Here is a 25,328-nt window from a genome sequence, read left to right as displayed (position 1 = left end):
ATTCTCTGCTTATAGGAGGAGCCAGGCTCAACCTCCAGTTAAAAGATCTTGGATAGAAAGGTTGGGAAAATTTGGTTCTCTTCCTCCCCATTTAATCTTCACAACAACCCTGAGAGACTGACTAGCCCAAGAACACCCAGTGAGCTTTCATGGCTGAGCAGAGCTTTTGAACCTTGGTCTCCCAGGTCCTAGTCCAATACTCCAACCACAATAGTACAGTGGTTCTTTTTAAGATGCCACAAAATGCTGGTTTTGCTGCAGTACAGATACCGGAAAAGGTTGAGACCTTGGAGACCTGCTTTGGGCTTAGTGGAACAAAAAGCTTTTTGATTCAGTAAAAGGCAGTTACATGAGCTCATGAGCCTTGGCTTTGAAGAGGTAAAATAAAAGAGGCAGAATAATCCCACTGTGCTTTATTATAACCCTCTTGTGACAGGTACAGATCATGCATGGGGAAATTTTTATTTTGGTTGGTGGCAATTGTCCTAGACAACACGGAAGGGAAGAATCCCTGCCAACATACCTGCAAACCGAGTCAGTCAGAAGCTCCACCTAGCTTGGAGAGGAAGGGAGGGTCAAGCCATTGAAAAATCCATGATTGCAGAAGAAAGGAAAAGGAACGAGTGGGCGTCTCCAAAGCCAGCACTTAGCTAGAGAGACAGTGACAACCAGAAGAGCTACCTTTCCAATTCGCAAAAATCTGGACTTGAAGACAGTCCAGGGAAATTATAGACAATAGTTTGTTTTTAAAGAGGGATGGTATCTGGTACATTGGGGGTGTGGGCAACCTGCAGCTCTCTGCCTAATTTCATGGGGGTGGCAAGAACTAAAAAACACAGAGAGGAGAGTTAGCAGAAAGGGAACGTGGTGCTCACCCCCACCAACAAAAAGGTTACCCACACTCACAGAATTTCCATCCTGGAAATCTTAACTTTGATTCAAGATGTATAGTGATTATGGAGAGGAACCTCTGTCAGTGCTTCTCATATTCTAGGGTTGAATCCTGGTATTAAAAACAGATTTGGCTTCATCAGGTAATGGTTAGAATATTCCACAGGGATCTGTGCTGATAGCACAGTAAAAAGTTTACTTCAAGTCATTTGAGGAAGGTTTTAGTAGATCATCTCTCCCTTTCCGTACAACGGTCCTCAGGCAATTGTTGTCTGCAGCCTTGCCTTAAAAATGGTCTTGGGTATCAGAGACCCACAAGTATTTCAAGTACTCCAGGACAGTATTGCAGTAGTACAAAGCAGGGCCTGCAGTAAACTGTTGCAATGCATTCTCCCTCCAGTGCAGGATTCTAAACAGCCACTCCCTTCAAGCAGGTCAGTCCACTCCTTCCCTCTTTTCAGCTTTATATTTAGTGGCTCTTGAGCATGTTCAGCCTTAAAACTGGGCAGGTTTGGTGGATTTTGATGCTTTAGGGCCCCCCTTTTTTGTTTTTGTTTTTTTGCTTATCTTTAGCACAGTGGTTATCTCCCCTTCTGTATCTCCGTAGACCCTTTGGGCTACATCTTTGATAACACTTGCCAGCTGTGTTTAACATTTAGAAGGAGCAATAGCAATGAACAGTCTTCTGTACTTACATATTTAGAATGCATAGATTTGTGGGGTTTGCAAGGAATGACCTGTCTCTGTGGATCACATGCATTACCCTTCCTTAACAGACCTATTTATATATATTTTGAGGAAGATAGTTCTTTGGAAGTTCTTCTGAATTTAATTATGCAGTATTTGTTTGGAGATACTCAGAAAATCTCTCAAACTTCTATGTGTGCGTACACACACAGACACACACACGGAACAGGGTCTCAATGTACTTTTAACCAACTAACCTAGTTCTGTGTGCCTTAGTCCTTTTGTTCAATCTTCAATCTTCTCTTATTTTTTTAAAGAAATGAGTAATTGTTAGGGATTTATCTATAGGGCATGCATGGGGTACGGAGTGGCTGGAGCAACCCAGCAACATACTGTTGTTACATTTTTTATTCTATCTTGAATCAACCTTTAATATAATCACGGCATCCTGCATTACATGGAATGTTGTTTACTATTTGCTCTTGTGTCTGTGCCTTATGCTGGGCGACAGCAGCACCATATCCTCAAACTGCAGCAGTTTTTGGCAACCACCACCAGGATATCATTATCGTTAACCATTTGGGTGCTGGTAAAGCAATCTTGATGGCAACAAGAGAACAATCTGAATGCACCTGATAAAGAGCCAGTTGGATGCCTGGCCTGTTCGGAGCTTTGAGAGGAAAGGTAAATGCGACAAACAAGGAAGCAGCATAGGAAGGAGAGATGGGAAAGATCTATGAGTAGTAGGGAGTGTTGCTTTGTGATCACCCACCTTTTATCAAAGGCCAACCTTTTAAAAATTTTCTGCCACCAGTGAAATAGATCCAACACAAATGAGGGTAAAGCACAAGATTTAAGAAAAAATATTTATTGAGAAGACAGACTTCTAAGAGGCAGGGGGAAAAAATTCATTTCAGGCTTCAAATGCAAACAGACTCTTTGTATTCCCTGAGTTCCTGTTGCAGCTGCCTTTCCCCCAAAAGGAGGGGTTTTTTTGTTCATAAGAGCTGCTCTTTCAGCAAGCAAGCAGCTTTTACAGCTTTCCTGTGGATGCACCACTACAAAAATAGAGCTGCATTTTAGTGCAATAAAATGAGGTCTTGTGCATAGAGAAACCCTTGCTCTGCCCAAAACAGGAGGGCAGGGGGACATGATTTGGAATGACTAACTCAATTGCCATGCTGTTTTTCCCAGAAAGATTCTGCTCCCCAGGTCAGGAAAGTTTCCCTTCCACTGCCCTTAGTCCTGGATCACTACAGCCAATGGGAAGCTACCAATTGATTCAAGGGGAGCTGAGCTTGGTAGCCAATTAAGTGGGTGTTTGCAATGGCTTCTGTCTGCTTCTGTACCTGCTTGAGCAAATTTGCTCCATCTGGTCGTACCATTAAGGTGAGCTTCATCACAACAAAGCAGCATCTGTCTTCCCATGAATATTCTTTTTTCTCGGGGGGGGGGGGTGTGAGATATGAAAATTGCAGCCATGTGTCTTGAACTTCATCAGCATCCAAAAAGCAAAACCAAAGCCATCAAATATCTGTCTAAAATTAAGAATACAGAAAGTCCCTGAAGACTCATGACTACTCCCCTTCCAACAGATACTGAGCAACCTGTGACCCTCTAGATCTCTTGGACTACAGCTTCCATCATCCTTGACACCAGAAGGGTCGCAGGCTCCCCTTCCCTTCCCTGCAGTGCCAGAGGAAAACAGGAAACAGTTCTTGCTGCTGAAAAGACACTTTCTGACAAATCACCAAAACATTCCAGTGTCGCGTACAGACAGAATAAGGTGCAATGTTATCGTTGGTTTTTCATTCTTCTGTTGTGGTGCAGAGAAACTGGCGAGAGCTTTTCTTCTTTGCTCAGGACCAGGTGATGAGAAATGGCTCTCCCATCAGCAGGTGGAGTGGGATGGTAAGGATCTGAGGAAGCGACAAGGTAGAGTTAGTGACTTCATCCTGGAATCACAATGAAGGACAAAGCAGTCCAAGCTCAGGTGCTGGCTGATTCATGCTAATCTCCACTGAGACCTTGTGGGGCCATGGGCAATCTCACAAAGCAGATGGGAAGTTCTGCTATCCCTTCGTGCTTGGGCTTCCGTGGCACACATGGTTCAAATGTGGCTGCTGCCCCATGTGGACACACCAGTTCATGCGACAGGCACCTCTAGACTGACAGCCTGTTGGCAGCCCTACAAGCTCCTGCAGGCAAGTACCCTGGATGGAATTCAGTGCAGCAGTAAGTGGGGTATGCATGCATGGAATGAGGTCCACTTGCACAGCAATACTCTCCCCCTCCATGCCCACCTGTTCTGGAGGGTTGGGAGAAAACAAGAGCAGATTTAGGGAGGGTGGAGAATGGAGACTGCGTGAGTGGACCTCATCAGTTGAATCCTACCCAGAGAAGCTGCCATGCTTCTAAACCAAATCAACAATTGTCTTCTGAGTTAGAAAGTCATGTATGGTCTACACTGCAGCCATCCTAATTATTTCTGAGAATATTCTGTTTCCAAGGTGTAGCTGGATATATAAAGTAAAAACAAAACAAAAGCAAAAGAGCATTTACCCCCAAGTATATTGAGAATGATGTTGTGTTCCCTTGATTTGCATTTTAATAGCATTTACAACATTCAGAATGTTTGAGGAAGCTTCTAGATGGGTTTTGGGGAGCGGAAAAGAGGAACTGAAATACTGGGGCAAGTATTGGGAATCATGGGAGAAACACAGGGAACTCAGGGTAGCCATGTTGTCCAATGCCCAGTTTATACTGCTGTTGCTTTATGGTATTTGTTTTGATTTATACATTTTGTATTTTGCTTTGTACCGGCCCAGCAACTTCAGATTCAAGGGCAGAAACAGAAATCTAATAGGTAACTAATTCCCTGAACACTGCAAGCCCTGCTCAAATCAATTTGGCACTTTCAAATCTTTACTAACATACTTTTTAAAAGCAGACTACAGTATATTCCATTGCTGAAATAGCTCATGCTGTCTCCCACAAAATGTCCTACACCTTGCAGCTGTGTATAACCTTTCTGCAATCAATGCAAGCAGAAAGAGGCATCAGCCTCCACTCACAGAGAAGTCCTTACCTTGGTGTCGGTGCGGTAGGAGAAGTCTGGGATGGGGACCCCATTTGCCAGGACACGCTGAGGAGGGCTGGGGACACCGAGAACTGCCACCTCTTTCAACAGTAGCCCATCTATTTGGCTATTGAGCTGCACAATCTCATTGACCAGCATGCCCTGTAGCCATTGGGGAGAGAGGGAGGAGAATGACATGATACCACCACGAAACAGGTGCAGCCAAATGAAATCCCAGGCATTAGGAACAAAAGGAGCAACCTGTTTCTCCCAGAAACTCACATCTCTTGCCAGAAAGACAATCTGTGTGTAATCGCCCTTCTCAAAGGTCTGCAGTCCATCGCCATCATCCCAGAATAGGTCACCTCTTGCTACCCCTTCCAGGGTCAAAGCCACCACTAGGGACATCCCCTTTTTGCGGGACTCTGTAGTGGTGAAGGCAGGTTCCTGGGGAGAGAGGCAGTGGAGGAAGGTGATAACCAGAACATTAAAGCCCTGAAATATAGCTCACACCCCCCCAAGCAATATTATAAAAATATCCCTGCACCCCACTAATCATGCACACAAGAACACCCCGCCAAGTGAATCCTATGGCAGTACTTGGCTTAGTAGTTCTGTGTTGTTGTTGTTTTTGACAAAGGCACTGGGTGGATTCAAAGACATAGGATGTCCAGGCAAGGTTGAAAGTGGTGGAATTAACTCACCTGCAAGGGTAAGATGTGACCTGCTCGTACATGGACATTGATAGTGTCAAGTGGAGCCGATAGGAGAACCCATTGTCCCTTGCTGTGTATGGCAGATCCCTGAAAAGCCAGATACAGGACCCATCATTAAGCAGGCATTTGAAATCCTGTGCATGGTGTGTAAAGGCACAAAATGCACAAAGGCTGAGACATCATGGATCACACACAGCTTGGCTGGTGTTTGACTGGTATCATGGCTCCCCGACCTTTGAATGCTCCTTCCATTTTGCTGGTGTGCAGAAAAGGTTACACACACACACACACACACACTGCCCTAAGAGCTGATGAGCTACCAAGCCTCTCTTTACTGCAGCTTAGCCAGCATTTGGATTGAGAATAAATACGGCAGCCCACTTCTGCATTGTCTAAAGGTAAATTTTCATCCACTCAGGATGATGATTCAGGCTACTGTCGCTTTAAGACAAGATTAGTCACTTGACAGTTTCAAGTCAAGCAAAATCTGAAATGTGACAAGTATTTGATCATTACAACCCACAGCGCCCAAAACAAGTATTTCTGGAGCCCATGAATGTGGCCAAGCCTGAAGGGCAAGTCATCTACCAGACACGTTGCAGAAAGATATCAGAAACCACAGCTTCTATAGAGTGGGCACAATAATGTTATGAAGGTGCAAGGTCAATGATGGCCACCTAGGTGAACTCAATTCTGTGAATGTCTAATCAAGACATATGCTTCAGATACAGCTTGGACATCATGGGGAAGGCTCCATTTACTGAAGCTGAAAGGACCTGGAGCAGGGAACTATCAGCCTTCTCTGCCCCCCACTGTGCTCCCAATTCTAGTGAAACATCGCAGGCACTTGTGATCTTTCACATTAATTATAATAACAGTTTTATTATTTATACCCTGCCCATCTGGCTGGGTTGCCCCAGCCACTCTGGGCAGCTTCCAACACATATAAAAAAACATAATAAAACATCAGAATTAAAAAAACTCCCAAAAGAGGCCTGGCTTCAGATGTCTTCTAAAAGTTGTATAGTTCTTTCACCTCCTTGGCATCTGATGGGAGGGCATTCCACAGGAATAACAACAACAACCACAATAGTAATAATAATGGCGGCACTAGCCAGAGGAAGCAGCAACACTCACCGCCAAAAGGTTGTACCATGTGCCCGAAGGGAAGTAGCCGCTGACATGACTCTTCCCTGCCTCCAACACAGGAGTGATGAGAACCTCTGCTCCCCACATGAGCTGTCGGTCGATGTCCCATGTATTGGGGTCTTCTGGGAACCTGCAGAGAAGAGATTCACCCCCATACCACTCTGTATCATAGGGAATCAACAAACTTGATTTGATCAAGAAGCAAATTCCTCTGCCTCCAGCTCATAAACATTCTCTTTCATTTTTTCTCTCTCTCTCTGGCTCCTCCCCACCCCACCCCCCCCGTGGGTCAAATGGCTGCAAGGCCACAGATTCCCCACTGCACCTGACCCTTTCACTGCCAGCACAGCAGTCCGCTGACTCACTCCAGATAAAGGGGTCGGGCAACCGTCTCCCCTGTGGAGTGGGCCTTGTGAAAGAGGGTGTAGAGGTAAGGCAGCAAGGAGTAGCGAAGCAAGAAGGCTTTTCTCATGGCTTCTTGGGCCTCTTGGCTGAAGACATATGGTTCCTGGGGCTGCAAGATAGAGGGAGAAAACATATTAGAAGCATCATGCCCCGAAGACTGCTGCAGAAAGAGGCATTTCCCAGGTTGCCAAGATCAGATTCAGAAAACATCTTTTCCCCCACATGTACCCTCCCCGATACCCAAACATCCTTTTTCACCAGGAAGTTCAACACCTGCTGTGGGACACGTTGACACTCTTAACACAGTGTTTCCCAGACTTGGTTCTCCAGCTGTTTCCGGGCTACAACTCCCATCATCTCTAGCTAGCAAAACCAGTGGCCAGGGATGATGGGAACTGAAGTCCGAAAACAGCTGGAGACCCAAGTTTGGGAAACACTGCCTAACAGGAGTAGAGTTGATGAGAGCTGAAATAAAAAGAGTAACCCTGAAGCCAAGGGTAGCTAACGCGGTGCCCTCTAAATGTTGTTGGGCTCCAACGCCCATCAGCCCCTGCTAGCATGGCCAACAGACACAGAGAGGTAGGATTTGGAGTCCAGCAACATCTGGAGAGCACCACGTTGCCGGCTCTTGTTTTAAGGCATGATCCCATAGGGCCCGTTGTGCCAGTAACAGAGCACATAAGACTGGGCACTTGTACCAACCGCAATCTGTGACACTACATCGACAGTAACAGTCAGTTCTAACTGTTATGCTGCTGCTGCTGCAAGCAGACCCGAAGATCCTTTGCTACAAGGACCCCCATGGCCACTTTTGGTGCAACAGCGGCACGCAGAGCCAGAGCTCTGTAGCAAGCAGAGAGGGCAGAGGTCACTGCATGGGATGGAGTTACTTGCCACTGAGATGTGCAGCATCTTGAGGGCCACTGTGAAATCTACCGAACCAGAAAGTGAAAACAAATCCATGCAATTATTGCATGGATGGAGAAAACGGGCAGGGGGGGATACTATTAAACCACGGTTAAGGCTGCAACCCTACATGCACTTACAAGGAAGAAAAAACAGCATGGAACACATTAGAACTTACTCCCGAGTAAGCATTGCCTTGAAAATTGACTCACTTCATGAGGTCCAGTTAATGATTTACGAGACTATAAAAAGAACAACTAAAAGAGTTGTGCAAGCTGTGAATCTAACCATATAGAGACCTCCAGTTCCTTGCAGTTGCATAGCAGCGCCAAGACTACTGGGGTGATTCACCAGCTCAGTATTATACGGCCTTGTTTTTCAAGTTAAGTTGCCCTAACCTTTTCCTGGGGCTCCACACCTAATAGCGTTCTTTGCCACATTGCCACATTGCTTTTAAAACATTATCCGGCCAATTCCTTTATTACTTCTATGCCTGTGGCTATGACCACATCACTGCACACTCTTATATGAACTTAGAGCACAGGACACTTCTAAATGAAGTGCATTTAGGTTTTGACTCTTACTTCCTGCTCAGTATTGGAGGGGGCGGGAAATGGAGCCTTTGTCTGCTTTCTTCCAACAGCATGAAGCTGAATGTTATTTCACTGTTGCTTCGCAAAAATGATTATCAGAACTTTTGGGGGGCAAGCTTCACAGGATGGGCTGTAGTGAGCAGAAGCCGATTCCAAAGATTAAACTAACTGGAAGTATTTGGGGGAGAAGGGGTGAGTTGTTCAACAAGCTACCTTTATGCTTGGTTCATGACACCAGAGACCAATCCAGATACAATGGTCCACCAGCCCCTTCTCCTGGACCACTGAGCGATGCTCCTCTCTCCCAGAGACACACACCTTCCATTTGAACTCTCTAAAACGTTTAATCGCAGCCATGCTCCCTACCACCACCCCACACACAGCGTAAATATGTTACAAAGAGGGGGAAAGGCTTATACACCGTCGCTTACCTTGTTTCTACGGTCGTTGTGGTTTCGCATGAAGGGGTAGAAGGCGCCCAGTTGGGTCCAGCGCACACAAAGCTCTTCTGACGTGTCACCCACAAAGCCACAGATGTCCGCGCCAACCAATGGCACACCATAGAAGTTAAAGAGCAGCACCGCTGAAGGCAAGACAAGGAAAATACATGGAATGACCTCTTCAGTGGCAGGCTCTGGGTGCAGGCACGATTCTGCAGTGGTCTGTGGGGTTTTTTGTGTTTGTATGTGTGTGATATTACACAGAATTCATCCCTGCTAGGCAATTCGGGACGCGGGTGGTGCTGTGGGTTAAACCACAGAGCCTAGGACTTGCTGATCAGAAGGTCGGCGGTTCGAATCCCGGTGATGGGGTGAGCTCCCACTGCTCGGTCCCAGCTCCTGCCAACCTAGCAGTTCAAAAGCACGTCAAAGTGCAAGTAGATAAATAGGTACAGCTCCGGCAGGAAGGTAAACAGCGTTTCCGTGCGCCAGAAGCGGCTTAGTCATACTGGCCTCATGACCCGGAAGCTGTACACTAGCTCCCTTGGCCAATAAAGCAAGATGAGTGCCACAACCCCAGAGTCGGCCACGACTGGACCTAATAGTCAGGGGTCCCTTTACCTTTACCTTTAGGGAATTCGCATCTCTAAGTCCAGGAACTTTCCTCTCTCATGGAGATCTGAAAGAACTCCAAAGCAGCATCTTTAAAAGCAGAACATGGCAAGTTCCCGGGACTGACTCCCCAAACATATTTACCTGGTATGGTATAGTATAAATGGTCCCAGGTGCTCATGACATCCCCAGTCCAGTGACCAGCATAGTGACCATGACCGGCAAAGGTGGAACGAGAGATGATGAATGGGCGCTTCCCTCGCACTTTCACCAAAGCGCTGAGAACAGAAGGGAGGGGAAGTTGTGGGCAATGTCAGAAACTGACCCCTGTCCATCCAGAGCTTTGATCTTTCAATAATAATAATAAATTAATTTTTGTACCCCGCCCATCTGACTGGGTTGCCCCAGGCACTCTGGGCGGCTTCCAATACATATAAAAACATAGTATCAAACATTGAAAACTTCCCGATACAGGGCTGCCTTCAGATTTCTTCTAAAAGTTGTGTAGTTCTTTATCTCCTTGACATCTGACGGGAGGGCGTTCCACAGGGAGGGTGCCACTACCGAGAAGGCCCTCTGCCTGGTTCCCTGTAACCTCACTTCTCGCAGTGAGAGAAGCACCAGAAGGCCCTCAGCGTTGGACCTCAGTGTCCTGGTTGAACAATGGGTGTGGAGACGCTCCTTCAGGTATATTGGGTCAAGGCTGTTTAGGGCTTTAAAGGTCAGCACCAACACTTTGAACTGTGCTCGGAAATGTACCGGGAGCCAATGCAGGTCTTTCGGGACCTGTGTTACGTGGTCCCGGTGGCCGCTCTCAGTCACCAGTCTGGCAGCTGCATTCTGAATTGTAGTTTCAGAGTCACCTTCAAAGGTAGCCCCACGCAGAGCACATTGCAGTAGTCCAAGCACTGGTGGAAGTGCTGATTTACTGCATCCCATGAGAAGATTCTCAGGCAGAAGTTCAAACTCAAGGCGCTTGGCTCCAGCTTATCACCAGCAACAGGCCCTTGAATACCAAGATGAGACTCTGCATCCAAGAGGCATACCACCTTTAGGGCAGGGTCCCCGAGGACTCTGCATGTCCTACTCACTCGTGTGACGCGATGGCTTCGGTCAACCCATACAGATTGTGCAGGTTGTAATGGGACGACAGGTATTGCCTGCTGGAGGCACAGAGTGTTCGAGTCTTCAAGGATCCTCCTAGCACACCTATGTGGGGAACAGGGGCAGGCAAGGCAGAACGTGTGAGCAAAAAGGCCACCACCCAGGAGCTAGAAGGCAAGTGAAGAATTCTTGAGCACTCTTGGTCTCAGGGATCTTAGGATCACTAGTGCCCAACTAGGAGCTCCTGCAGGCCGAAGGGGAAAAGGCAACACTTCTCAAAACTTACAAGTCTCTTGAGCTTCACAGGGAGCTGCTGTGGTTATAGGACTAACCACAGAGAGGTCAATTGGGAGCGACTGCTAGGACTCCTGCTTCAGGATCTGAACCAGGCTAAACAAGGATGAACTTGTTGCTCTTCGGTGCTCCTCATGCACACCAGCCCTGCACTAACTGGCGTTCTGTGACTTGTGACTCCTTGACTGCTTTCATATAGTGCAGTGTGTATAAATCATGGGTAGAGAACCTTAGGTCCTCCAGATGTTGCTGGACCAACTCCTACTATCCTTAACCATTAGTCTTGTTTTGCCCGGGGCCATAAGAACCTCCCCATCCCTGGTGTACGTCATGATTTTGTTAAATAGCTAATCCAGTGCTGCACAGTGCAGTGATCCAAGCAGAATTAACTGAAGGCCATGCTGTCATGAATATTCCCAAGTAATCATATTTGGAGATTCCTCTCCCCAACAGGTTTATTGATTTATCTTCTATTCCCAGATTCTCCAGCCCCACCCATCATTTACTAGCAAAGCCCCATCTTTGTAACCTTCTCTCTCTCTCTCACCTGGCACATAAGGGGGCTTCTCAAACTTGTTGCTGGGACAGTCTTCCAAGGAACCTTCCACAAAATTTGATGGCTCATTCATGTCCTAGAATGGGGGGTGGAAAGAAGAAGAATCTTGTTTCTCCATCAGTGTAGAAGCAAAGGGATTTTGAGGACTTTGCACCTCCTCCGTTCAATGAACACGACAACACCAAAGTACTGGCCTAAGAAACTCACAATCCACATGCCATCAAAGGGCACCTGGTCATGGAAATCCTTGACCATGTCATGCCACCACTGCTGAGTCTCTGGGTTGGTGAAGTCAGGGAAGGCGGTGGGGCCAGGCCAGACCTGGAAGGTAAAAGGTCACAGGTGTCAAAAGCCATTGGGAAACCCTTGTGTGTCACAATGCTATGCTCACTTGCATCCTTGGAGCACTACTTGTGGCCCAGTTCTCCTGCAACCCCTTAAAATATGGAACTAGAGGAAGGCCAATGAAGTAAGAAGGCACAGCGAAACCTGTGTAAGAGCAGAATCCTCTGTGGTTTCTAGGGGAATGGTGACTGCAAGTGTACAATCGCAGCCATATAGCGTGCTGAGAATGCAATATTACAGGGCTTCGCTTTGCAATGCTACCAAAATGGAAGTCGGAGCCCTATGAACAAAGGAAGACATCGTCCATCCTATTGCCTCTCCTTGACCCATCCAGCTCAAGTATAATTAGAATATGAATCATGAGCTCTGATTTCACTCAAAAACATGTGCCATTCAGAGGAGGCATTGTTTCATGGTCTGCCAAAGCTCAGGGCTCGGGCCCAGGACTCACCTCTCCGATCAGAGGCTGCCCTGTTGTATTTAAGATGAAGACCCCCCGCTTCAGGCCTTCGTCATAAGGCTTGTAACTCCCAGCGGGGCTGGAACTGCTGATACCTGCATCCTAAAAAGAGAACACAGTGAGACGCAGGCTAGGACATGAAAATGCAAGAAAGCATGGAATTCCATGGCTTTTGAAAAGTTAGCAGGCCGATACACAGTATCTCTTGAAATGAAGTCTATCATTTCATAACTACTTCCATTTTCTAGGTCAGACCAGCAAGTCTGGAATCTCACACCTCATGTCTCAAAAGTGTTAGGTCATATGTACCAGGGGATTTCTCAACATATAAATCTACAGATTTAAGAAAGAGAAGTCCTAGCAACTTGCTGCTTGCTTGTTGCATCTCAGAAAGCAGCCCAGACGAACAGCAGTAGCCTTAAACCAGGAGTGGAAAATAAATAACAATAACAATAATAATATTTATACTCTGCACATCTGGCTGGGTTTCCCCAGCCACTCTGAGCATTTAAAACTTCCCTCATCCCTGACCACTAAATGGTGTTGGGAGTTCAAAAATATATGGAAAAATGCAGGTTTCCAACCTCCAGCTTAAACATTGTACCTAGGCTTAGAATCATTCAAGTTGTTTCTTACTGTAGGCCAGGAAAGTAGCCTCTAAATTGTGTGGACTGGTGACCAATTGTCAGGGACGATTTGTGAGTCCCACATCACTTGGGTTGTGACAGGTTAGTTACTCCTACTCTAGAGCAGTTATCTTCAACCTTTTCAGATCCAGGACCCACTTTTAACCAGAACATGCACTGGGGGACCCATTATTTAATGTTTTCCCATATATTTGTATGGTGCTTGTGCTGCTGTCATGAACCACCTCAGATCAGTCTGCAAACTGGCCATAGGTCCCAACAGACCAGATGACAATCTACGATCTGGAGAAAAGGCCTTTGTGAAGTTCCCCATCGGTGGAAGAGCTCAGGCTTCATTTGTTGTTTAGTCGTTTAGTCGTGTCCGACTCTTCGTGACCCCATGGACCAGAGCACGCCAGGCACTCCTGTCTTCCACTGCCTCCCGCAGTTTGGTCAAACTCATGTTAGTAGCTTCGAGAACACTGTCCAACCATCTCGTCCTCTGTCGTCCCCTTCTCCTTGTGCCCTCAAACTTTCCCAGCATCGGAGTCTTTTCCAGGGAGTCTTCTCTTCTCATGAGGTGGCCAAAGTATTGGAGCCTCAGCTTCAGAATCAGCTTCAGCTCCTTCCAATGAGCACTCAGGGCTGATTTCCTTCAGAATGGATAGGTTTGATCTTCTTGCAGTTCAGGGGACTCTCAAGAGTCTCCTCCAGCACCTCCTTCATGGATCACTGCCTGGTCGTGGTGAAGGGGCTTGAATAACTCAGAGAAGCTATGAGCTATGCCCTGCAGGGCCTCCCAAGACAGAGAGGTCATAGTGGAGAGTTTTGACCAAACGAGATCCACCTGGAGTAGGAACCGGCAAGCCACTCCAGTATCCCTGCCAAGAAAACTCCATGGACAAAGACAACAGACTTCATTAACTTACCACAATCATGACGTACCTCCGGCCATCACGATGGAAGTCGTTCACCATATCTGGCATATCCCCGAAGCCATCCTTGTTGAAAGTGAAATCTCTCCTAGCATCTGCATAATCCAGGTCGTTCCACTGCACATCCTGTGAAGTCCACAGATGGTGGCATTAGTGAGCATACAGGCGGTTTCTCTGATGCTCCGGCCCTGTTGTTCCCCACTGCTCAGTTACTACGGCTCTACAGGCACATGAGAGAGAAGCTGTGTCCTGGAGAGGACTCTGGGAAGCCACATACCAGGGGGAATCGTGCCGCTGTCATGTTCTTCACCACTTCCCGGGTGACATCCGTAGATGAGTATCCCCAGCGACAGAGGTGGAATCCCAGGGCCCAGTAGGGGGGCATGAATGGATACCCTGAGGGAAAAAGGAATAGGTGGGGGGGGCGGAGAGAAGGGGAAAAGACACTCAGAGGCCTCCAACAACCAATAGCATCTCACAAATGCACCATGCAAGTAAACTTTCAACGAAACAACCTCCAAGATTTGAAGAACTGAACTTCTTCCTCATTCAAATGTTCTTTGGGAAATGGGTAAAAAATCTAGTGTAAATATGTCTCCTTTAAAGACCGCCTCTTTTCTGTTGCAGCTAAGCCAGGATTAGGAGCAATGGGTCAGTCCCCATTCCAAATACTCATGGAAAGATTTTGATGGTTATGTTTATTGCATTGTAATAAATACAAATACAGTGGAACCTCGGGTTACAAACACCTCGGGTTATGAACATTTCGGCTTACAGACTCCGCTAACCCGGAAGTAGTACCTCAGGTTAAGAGGTTTACCTCAGGGTGAGAACAGAAATCGCATGCCGGCAGTGGGAGGCCCCATTAGCTAAAGTGGGACCTCAGGTTAAGAACGGTTTCAGGTTAAGAACGGACCTCCGGAACGAATTAAGTTCATAACCGGAGGTACCACTGTAGGGACTAATCAGAGCGGCCAGCAGAATTCCTTCAGGGGGCAAAGAGGATTAAGGCAGCAGAGCTGGGCATCTCAAGCATAATAGTCCAGGGCTGCCTTATGTATTTTTCAGTGCATGAAGTACATCCATGTGGGAAAAGGGAAGCCCGTGTACAGATGATTATTATTTTTATTTAATAAATTTATATACTGCCGTATACCCGCAAGTCTCTGGGCAGTTCACATGGGACGGTGGCAATGCTGGTATCATCACCATCACTGCTCCTTCATTTGCATGGTGCCTTGCCACACACAAAAACTGTGCTCAAAGAGGCTTGGAAGAAGGGCAACAGCAAAACAGTACAAAATCAACCATCAGAATTACAATTTCACAATAACAGCAATAATGAAACAGCAACGTAATAACAACTATAATGGCATACAACAAAATAACATCTCGGTACTATAACTATAGCAACGTTGCACCTCCTAGCAGTAACAAAAAACAACAGGGGGGTTTAAACAAGCTCTACCTCTCTTTTAGAGGGACGCGGGTGGCACTGTGGGTTAAACCACAGAGCCTAGGACTTGCCGATCAGAAGGTCGGTGGTTTGAATCCCCGTGACAGGGTGAGCTCCCGGTCCCTGCTCCTGCTAACCTAGCAGTTCGAAAGCACGAAGTGCAAGTAGATAAAGAAGTACCACTCCGGTGGGAAGGTAAACGGCATTTCCGTGCGCTGCTCTGGTTCACCAGAAGCGGCTTAGTCATGCTGGCCACATGACCCGGAAGCTGTACGCAGGCTCCCTTGGCCAATAAAGTGAGATGAGGACCACAACCCCAGAGTCAGCCATGACTGAACCTAATGGTCGGGGTCCCTTTGCCTTTCTTTACCTCTCTTTTAAATCAGAACCAATGAAAGCAGTGAAGGCCCTGTGTGAGTGCCTGGAGGTGGTTGGAGGATGGATGGCGGCTAACAGATTGAGGTTGAATCCTGACAAGACAGAAGTACTGTTCTGGAGGGTAACTGTGCCCCTGAAGGACCAGGTGTGCAGCCTGGGAGTCATTTTGGACTCTCAGCTGTCCATGGAGGTGCAGGTCAATTCTGTGTCCAGGGCAGCTGTTTACCAGCTCCATCTAGTATGCAGGCTGAGACCCTATCTGCCCGCAGACTGTTTCACTAGAGTGGTGCATGCTCTAGTTATCTCCCGCTCGGACTACTGCAACGCACTCTACATGGGGCTACCTTTGAAGGTGACCCGGAAACTGCAACTAATCCAGAATGCGGCAGCTAGACTGGTGACTGGGGTTGCCCCTTTTAATAACTTTCTAGCACCAACAGTGCACTACCTGAAGTTCAAAATAAAGAGGAGTGCCTATACAGAGAAAGGACAGGCTTGAATTATTGCAGCCCTGGCACTGGATGCTGGTCAGTGCCATTAAGGACAAAGCTGGAAGTTGCTCATAGCACTTCACAGGACCCACAACAGACCAGAGTGGTATTTTTGATGGCAGCAGTTTTGGGAGAGAAGGCACTTTGTCAAGTTATTAGCTAGCTTCTCATAAGGAAGAAAGCAAGTGCCTACCAATGACATCCATGTACTGCCGCACAACACTCTTTGGGTCTGGACCCAGGAAGACGTAGAAATCCAGGATACCACCAGTTGTTCTCCAGGTTAGGGCTGGACTGGGCTGGAGGATCACATCTGAAAGGCAGAAAGAGGCATGGAAATGGTGGCCGAAGACCCAAGGTACGTCCTGAAAACAGATTCCAAAATCTCATTCCAGTAAGGTTGATCCAGTGAACTAGTGGCAATAAGCAGGGAGGGACCAGAGTCAGACCGAAAATAAAAATAAATTGGCTGTATCTAAACTGAAGCACATAAATGATGAAAATTTACAAATTCAGCAACCACTGAAAAATCAGAATAAAAATAAATAAATAAATAAATAAATAAATAAATAAATAAATAAAATATAAATGGTAAATGATATTAGACTGGGGAATAAAATTAATTAAATAAAGCATGTATGTAAACCCTAAATTGCACCCTCCTAAAACTTTTACCAGTCTAATTTAGTTAATTTAGGTTACTAAATTCATAGCCTTATAGCAGTTTAATCTAAAGTGTAGTGGGGGGTGATGACCTTCACCATGCATGCAGATTTGCCCCCCAAATGGGGCTCAGGAACACTTCCCAATTTGGAGCCCAGATACACTGTCACGATTTTACCTTCACGGTTTACAGGCCACCATCACCTTGCATCAGCAGCTAAATCCCTCACCTCTCCAGCCTGATGTGCATTTTTGCCTGTAAATATGCTGACAGCATCAGCTTGCTGTTACTCACTCACTACACCGCCTGATCTGATCAGGACAGATGCACAATATTACATATAGATTCATCTTACATATAGATTTGTCTTAAAGGGAAAGGCTTACAACGTATTAGTCAGGCTGCGATCCTAAACACATCCTGAACAGTGGAGCTTCCCTGAGAGTAAGTTCCATGGAATACAATAGAATTTGCCTCTGAAAGAATGTGGGTGGTGCTGTGGGTTAAACCACAGAGCCTAGGGCTTGCCAATCAGAAGGTCGGCGGTTCAAATCCCCGTGATGGGGTGAGCTCCTGTTGCTCGGTCCCTGCTCCTGCCAACTTAGCAGTTCGAAAGCACAAAGTGCAAGTAGATAAAGAGGTACCACTCCGGCGGGCAGGTAAACGGCATTTCTGTGCACTGCTCTAGTTCTCCAGAAGCGGCTTAGTCATGCTGGCCACATGACCCGGAAGCTGTACGCAAGCTCCCTTGGCCAATAAAGTGAGATGAGCACCACAACCCCAGAGTCGTCCGCGACTGGACCTAATGGTCAGGGGTCCCTTTACCTTTACCTTTTACACATGCTGAGGATTGCACTGATGGGTAAGAAACTAAACTGCCACAGCTCCCAAAAAAGAGAAAGGAAGTCCCAAAGCATTATAGAATGCTTGAAAAAATGACTATTAAATATATAGTATCCTGCATTTTAAATAAACAAGATGTAGGGCCCTTTGTAGAGGTAGACAGATATAAAGGAACAGAGAACACACTCTAAAGAGATATCTTACCCATAGCATTGCTGTTTAGCAAAAAGACTCCATGGGCCAAGCCGCCGTCTTCCATTGCCAGGTAGAAGGGGTGTGAGCCATACAGATTGACAGAGGGCTGAAAATGCAGAAACAGTGCATAGTCCACATTACACTACACAGCTAAGCCCGGTGTCAGGGACTGGACTGAAGGGGACAAGATGGAGGAGGAATGGTGGAGATCGCGCCCCCCTTCTCCTGAAGCTTCCAGAGAAGAGGAAGGCAGTATTGAATTACGGCAGTGGTATGAGGATGGTCACAGCTCAGAGACATGCGAACAGAAGAGTTGGGAGGTGTTGGGAGAAGAGAAGAGAAAGGGGAGACTGAGACAGAGAAGACAGCCGGCACGTTATCATTGGAGAGTATTTCTGACCCCCCTTCTCCCAGAACTTGGCGATCGTTGAGAGTACAAGAGCAAAAGACTCAGAGACAATTAGCCTCTGTCGGCCACCATAAGAGGAAGTGCTGTTACTAGCAAGGGAAGGGGAAGGAGCTCAGCTGGAGCAACGCCATTAACGGGAGACAAACTGCATTCCTTGTCTCTCGCTGTGATGATTGAATACACTCACTAGTAAGAACTATTCTTTGTTTTCTCTGTTTCTTGCTGCCACTGGGGGAGGGAAAGAATTCCCCGAAGCTTGACACCAGGTTTAGTTAGTAGAACAGTGCAATGATGGATCTACGCTGTGGACAATAGCAGAATACTTCAGAACCTCACTGCCAGACTAGGTCAAATGATCCTTCCTGCACAAAGCATATCAGAAGTCAATGAGAGGATAAGGCATTCCTCAGGCAAATGGTCCTAGCAATGCATATGATGGTGTGCATGCCCACAACTCCATACACACTACTAACTTATAACCTGCTGAAGAATTCTGGGTACTGAAGTCAGGTGAGGCATTGATAATTCTCTGCTGGAAATCCCAAGCTCCTTTCCTAGAACTACTTCTCCGGGAAGAAGGAAAGGACAGGTTTAACTGGATTCAAAAGCAGAAGGGACAAAGGTGAACTGCAACAAAAAGTTGTAGCGTAGAGTGCTCCTGTTGGGGGTTCCAGCCAAGCCATTTCCCATGCTTCTCCCCTCTGTCCTCTGGATACACAGCGCAGTGTGGCCTCTGAGCATGCCCAATCTGTACTGGGCTGTTGCTGCTTTTTGAGAGGCAGACTTCTAAAGTTTTTTCACCCCAGCCCTTCCTGAAACTCCCCATGACTTACTGTGGGCGTTATGTCCCGATTCCATAAGGTAACCCTGGTCCAGTTGACATTCAGGATGAGCGAGGTCTGGTGCTCACCCAGCCCAGAGATGAAGCGCGATGGCAGGGAAGTGGAGATCTGCAGGAACTGGTCTGCGTAGAAGAGGGGAGCCATGGTGGTATTGATTCTATTTGGGGGAGAAAGTGGACAATCCCACTAAGCAGACTGCAATGAATTTGCCTTTTCTAGATCTCTGTTCCACTAACCACTCCCAAAGCCTACACCCACACACACAACTTCCAGTGGATTTGTTGACCACATGGCCAGGGCACATGAGCACTGTGTAGCTCAGTTGGCTATAGGAGGCTATTGGTTGTCTGAATTCACTGTGAGAACAAGGAGAAAGAAGCCCCTGAACCAGGCATTAGGAACACAAGGATCTGCCTTATACAAGTCCACCTAACTCAGTGTTTTCTGCCTGACTGGCAGAGGCTCTCCTCCATTTCAGGCAGAGATGTCTCCAAGCCCTACCTGGAGATGCTGGGGATTTCACCAGGGACCTCCTGTCTGGAACACAGATGCTTTACCACCGAGTCCAGCCAAAAAGTGTTAGAATTCCTGCTCCGTGACTGCAGTCATGGGATTGCTGTCTTTCACATGACGGTGTATGTTTTGTCTCCACAGAGTAGGAAGTGACGGAGACAGGATGTTTGTGTTACTGTGTTCCGTGAAGTGGGACTATTGTCCTTTGTTCTTTTTCTCTTTGCTGTCTGATGCTAGAGAGAGAGGGAGCCATGTCGCAGTGCTCCGTGTGTGTTTATATGTAAATAAAGTAGATTAGCCAGAGTGCTGAGTTGCTGAGGTCTATTACGCAAGCTGCGAAGACTCTGCGATCCCTAAGTGTGCCTAAGTGTCTATTGGCATCGGTCGCTGTGATGTTCGGGCTGAAGAAAGCTTTTGAAGCTCCCGAACGATCGGCCAGGAGGGAGAGAACATGCCAGTCGGGCATGTGTCTCTGCCAGGGTCCTACTCGAGTGTAGGTCAAGCTCCTGGCAATTCCACTTTAGCATTTCTCTGGTTCCCGCTGCCCTAGCACACCTGTGAATAATGTCACTACATACCCTGAATGCAGAAAAGGACCTTTCAAGCTCTGTCTCACCAGAAAAGCAGAAGGTCAAAAAGAGGAAGTGCTTTAGCCCAGAGTTATAAATACTACAAAGAGCTCTAACCACTGGAGGCTGCTTCTCATAACAGTATTTGCTTAAGGTGCACACTTAAAAGAGGCTACATTTTCAGATATCAAGTTATGTGCAAATGACTCCAATTCATGTCTGGAAAAACACACATCAGTCAGGCACACACATCAGAGAGTTGGTAATGTCTGAAGTGCTACCTTAGGTAGATTCTTGGGTATAAACCCTGGATTGCTCGTATGTAGTATGGCAAATGGCCCTGGGGGCAGCCTGTCAGTGGAAGCCTGCTTGTGCATCAGGGTGAGCCCCCTCCCCCTGTGTGACCCCTGAAATTGGGGGTCAAGTATAATCATAATACTATTATGTATATAGTACATTAACTGATTTACCCCATGAAATAATATGTACATTATCCTATATATTAAACATAATACATATATGTTTAATTATGCATTCATAATTTACCCCATGAAGATCCTTAAATATACTAGTAACTATAATTTTACATAATACATAACTGTTTATTGTGCATAATATTATACACCATACGACTATTAAATATGTATTATTAACCTATATATCTGATTTTAAAACGTTATATCTATCTCATGCATTATTATTTTTAAAATATTTTTTATCAATAATTTATTTACAACATAGTCCACAACAACTCATACATACAAACAACACCACCATTGACAATTTAATTATCAAAATTAAACTCCTATCCCCTTACATAAAGAAAACAAACATAAAAATAAAAGACTTCTTTTATCCTGTGAATGGCCTCCTTATTTACTTCTGGTATACTGTTTCTTTTATATGTGACTATTACAATTTTTCCTAGTTATGACTTAAAAAACCGCAAAGTCTCCTGTAGAAATTAATCAAAACAAATCCAGGTATATATTTTGGGGCACTGTTTGGTTAAAGTATGCTCTGCATTTCCCCCATTCTTTTTGAAATTCTTGTCTGGGTTGTAAACACTCATGGATCTCCACTAATCACTACCCTCCATAATCTTACATTCAGCCATTACCTGAAATATTTCTTGTCAACATGGAAGTGCATTTTATACCCAGTTATTTATTAATCTGGCATATCACGTGAGAACCATCAACCCCTGTATATAAGGCCCCCCCCCTAGTAATCACGCCCATAACTTGAGGTTGCATCACTTTTCCCAAGGCCTCTGGTTGTTAGGTCAGGACCATCCTACTCTCCATCACCACTTTCTCACCTTTTCCAAGGCCTCTGGTTAACGGGTTAGTTCCGCTCGTGCCCTTGCTCATAGCATAACTGGTTTTCCTGTCGGCTGGTATTTTTTATTTCTCTTTCCCTTCAGATCACACTATGTGGTGGGGAGAGGATGGATCGTTCTGTCTGGCAAGCTGGAATGCTTGTACAGATGGAACGACTGAAAGAGCATGATGATGAATTCTATCCCTGGAATATATTAGCTACAACATGGGTCTCAGACAGGTCAACTGCCTTCACCCCCACATACTCTCATTCCTCTGTTATTTTCATATAGCTTTTCAGGCTCTGTTTGACTGATGCTCTTGGCAGCAAGCAGACAGAAGGAGAACATTTGGGTAAAGAAAATCAGGAGTAACTTACAGAACCTGCCCACTGGATTTTCGGACAACAACAAGGCCAAAGGGATCATCAGAGAACTGTACCGAGTACAGTGTTGAGGACACCCGGTTGCTCGTTTTTGGGGTCTCTAAAGGGACTTCATAGCGCTTGTTAACTGGATCCTTAAGCTGTGTTGGAGAAGACAATAGAAACAGGATTATAGGGTTGACTTAAGCCATATGAAGCCTATGTAGAGTTTCGTGCATCACAAATAGAGATGCTGCAAATTGGAGAGGTTTAGCCAGGCTGTCAGGAACTTAGCATCTATAGTCAAATTACTTGAGAGAAGTAGGGAGTGGGAAAAGATCATTCATGAATTTTGGGGTGGGCATGTCCTGGTCAGAGTATGAGTCAAAGGAACCAGGTGTTTTTCATGAAACAACTCATCCCTCCACCCCCAATTCAATTAGCAAAATATTTGACTTTATATACAGTACCGATTTATTACATCCCTCAGCCACTGATTTGATCCAAGTAGCAAAACACTCCAATTTTCACCTGATTTTGATCATTGTAATTCTCCTGGAGCACTATAGGCCCACTTGGTTTTTGATGTTGTTTTGAAATATTACACTGAGATTTTTGTGCTGTTTGGGCGTGTGTGTTTTTAATTACATCTTATTGCATGTATAATATGCAATTTGCAAGTCGCTCTGCGAAGATCTTATTTTCTTGATGAGCAGTATACAAATGAAATGAAATAGGCACAGTCCCTACTCACCGTGAAGTGAAGCCTACCCTCCGTCTCAAAGATCACATCCAGCTGCAAGGTCATTATGTCGTCCGGCATGAAAGTGGGCACACTGCGGGTCAAGCGGGCAGTGTAGCCACTTTCAGTGGTGGTCAGGTTTGCTAGCTTGTAACTGGGGTAGCTAGGAGGGAAGAAGCACCACGGCTGCAAAATAGCAGGGCCCTTGGGCAAAACAGGGACATAACAACAGCCCCGGGCCTGGCATTCTTCTTGAGAGAGCAGCTTCTCTGGAGCACAGTCAAAGCGGCCGTCTGGAGGAACGTTGCACTGTGGCTGCGCGATGAACCCTCTGGAGAATTCCGGTCGTTCTATGGGTTTCCGTTTCACGTCCCTGCATTTATTATGATCTCTGCAGGCACTCGCTGCTTCTGGAGCAGCTCCAGGGCTCAAGTTATCATGGACCCCAGAAACACCAAGTATAACAGTTGCAGCTGTGATGCCAGAAGCCCACAGAATCATGCAGAGACCCTTCCACTTAGGCTTCTCCATCAGTGGCATAGTAGACTTTCAGGAGACAGGCAGGTGTGCCCTCCTCAGCCGGCATAGGATTGGTTAAGGCATCCACCTGCGGGAGAACATGCAAGACAAGGAACTTAAGACTTTCTGCAGGCTGCATTGCCCAAGAGTCCTATTGTGTAGTCAAAAGTTCCCAGACTGCTTCTTGGCATTCATTAGTTTTATCTGACTTAAGTACCCAGCAAGTCAGTTCTATACAATAGCCAGAGTGCATTCCTGCCTACCCCCCCACCTTGTTCTGCCTAATGCTGCCTCCAAACAACTTAATGGGCCCCCAGACACCCCTTTGAGGTTTCACTAGACTACTCACATTGATGGATTAGGGTTAAAATGGAGCATTCATTCATGGGTGTAACATAGCTGTCAACTTTTCTCTTTTCTTGCGAGGAATCCTATTCGGAATAAGGGAATTCCCTTTTAAAAAGTTGACAGCTATGGGGTGTAGCGGGGGGGGGGGGGGCCAGGGGCCAGAAGCCTCCCATCAATCAATAAAAATCCATAGAAATCTGAGGTCCTGCTCCACCCCACCCCAAAAATCCTGGCTACGCCCATGCATTCATTCTAGTTTGGTGGACTCCAGTCTGCCTGTGATTAAGTATAAGTCCTATGCTCCCTTCTTTTTTTCTCTGGAGAAAACGGGGTACAATTCTATATGGGAACTATCACAGTCCCAAATACTACCTGTTTTCTGGCAAGATTCTGTGCCTAAGAGCTCTGCAGCAGGCAGAAAAACAGAAGGTGTGGCTTTTAATAGCACATACAGTACAGTACTGCTATTATACAGTGAGAGGAGGCACGTTTTCCCTGTTTTTTTGAGCAGTTAAAAGGCACGGGAACCCTGCAAATAACCTAAAAAATGGTGACATTACGTATTTAATAAAATACCAACTTCGGAATTTTTCTCGTGAGTCAACACTGCTAACTTTGCTTTTTGTGTAATAAAAATTACAGTATAGGAACCCTTGAAAATCTCACAGTGCTTGATCTCCGAATAAGATTCTTCAGCTTACTCTACCAGGCTTGCAGAACGGGGTGGGGGACACCCAAATATATTTCTCCCTGCAAAACGTCACTCACCGCCGGCTCAGAAACGCCGTCAGCCAACCACATACAGTACTCGAGTCCAACAAGAATATTCCGGGTGGGTGGGGGAAATCACAACAGTCACGTGAACAGTTGATCAGGTGACTTCCCTCTAGTTTGTCTTTCGGATTTTCTTGAAGCAAGCTCCGTAGACTAAAGTGGGGGAAGAGTCTGTTGTTGTTACTTGAGGCATCATATAGCGTCATGGGAAAAGATTCCCCTGGATTCAAAATACTTTTCTCAGGGAAAATATGGATTCGGATTTGTACCCGAATTTACCGAACTCTGTAGAACTTCAACCTCGAACACGCACACATAGCCACCACCCTGGGGAACAAAATTAAGCGAGAAAAATCTGATAGGAAATGATCGAGGCCGCTCCTAAACCTTGGTATCTTCTAGAGATTCATTTAGTCAGAAGGTGCGTGTCCTGAAGAGGGAACATGGGAGAGAGGCTTTGCAGGTGCTGCCAATCAACAGTGCCTGCAAAGCGCCTTTGGGCCAAGCCCTGCCCTTGCCTGTCCCACATCTGGCATTCTACTGTATATGTCATATAACAACTGGTGCAGAGCTGCTAGGCACGCTTGGTGGAATGGGCCTGATGATAGTCAAATTTGGGCAGCAGGCTGGAGGTTCACACTGGACAGTATACAGGTGTGCTTGCAGAACTAGCATATTTTTTTCTACAACGAAAAGCTGTTTCAGCCACACATTTTGTACCCCAAATGGATGACAAGGTAGAAAATACACAGTGTGTGTGTTTGTGAAGGGTGTTCACATACAGTACAGAACTCTGAACCAACACTTTAGCAAAAAAGAAAAGAAAATACCCCTAGCTGAGTGCCTATAGTATTAAAGTTGGTGGAAGGCACCTTGCACCACTTGGGCCTCAACCAGCAGTAATGGATCCACTAGTATGCCCTAAACTATGTACCTGCTCCTTCAGAGGGAGGGGAACCTCTCTCAGAGCAGGCTACCTTCTAATCTGTCTGGTCTACGGAACTACCGACTAACAGTGCCTCAGTCTCGTTTGGATTAAGCTTGTTTATTGGCCCTCTTGCTGAGGCAAGACATTGTTCTAGCACATTCCCTACCACACCT

The 25,328-nt window shown here is 46.2% G+C and overlaps 1 protein-coding gene across 1 annotated transcript; it reads right to left on the bottom strand.

Moving 5' to 3' along the window:
• Nucleotides 1-2,430: 2,430 nt before the first annotated feature.
• On the bottom strand, nucleotides 2,431-24,316 carry GAA (alpha glucosidase). The gene is made up of 20 exons (XM_083599925.1): nucleotides 24,222-24,316; nucleotides 22,599-23,193; nucleotides 21,860-22,005; nucleotides 19,068-19,233; nucleotides 17,835-17,931; nucleotides 16,317-16,436; nucleotides 14,076-14,194; nucleotides 13,793-13,924; nucleotides 12,229-12,339; nucleotides 11,640-11,753; nucleotides 11,424-11,508; nucleotides 10,570-10,687; nucleotides 9,623-9,756; nucleotides 8,858-9,009; nucleotides 6,888-7,036; nucleotides 6,511-6,652; nucleotides 5,362-5,460; nucleotides 4,940-5,104; nucleotides 4,667-4,819; nucleotides 2,431-3,497 (listed from the first exon to the last, which is right to left on the bottom strand). The coding sequence occupies exons 2-20, from the start codon at nucleotides 23,124-23,126 to the stop codon at nucleotides 3,438-3,440; spliced, it is 2,790 nt and encodes a 929-aa protein (XP_083456051.1). The 5' UTR covers nucleotides 23,127-23,193; nucleotides 24,222-24,316; the 3' UTR covers nucleotides 2,431-3,437.
• Nucleotides 24,317-25,328: the final 1,012 nt, after the last annotated feature.

This window comes from Podarcis filfolensis, assembly GCF_964270895.1.
Source record: "Podarcis filfolensis genome assembly, chromosome: 2".
Classification (NCBI taxonomy): Eukaryota; Metazoa; Chordata; class Lepidosauria; order Squamata; family Lacertidae; genus Podarcis; species Podarcis filfolensis.
Note: the sequence above shows the minus strand (reverse complement) of the source record. Positions and strands in the feature narration are given on the sequence as shown.

Coding starts and splice junctions, on each gene's coding strand:
- GAA (XM_083599925.1), bottom strand. CDS start 23,126: ATGCCACTGATGGAGAAGCCTAAGTGGAAGGGTCTCTGCATGATTCTG. Junction 19,234..21,859: donor AAATCCAGTGGGCAGGTTCT/GTAAGTTACTCC, acceptor TCCCCCAAATAG/AATCAATACCACCATGGCTC. Junction 6,653..6,887: donor GCCCGACCCCTTTATCTGGA/GTGAGTCAGCGG, acceptor TCTTCTCTGCAG/GTTCCCAGAAGACCCCAATA.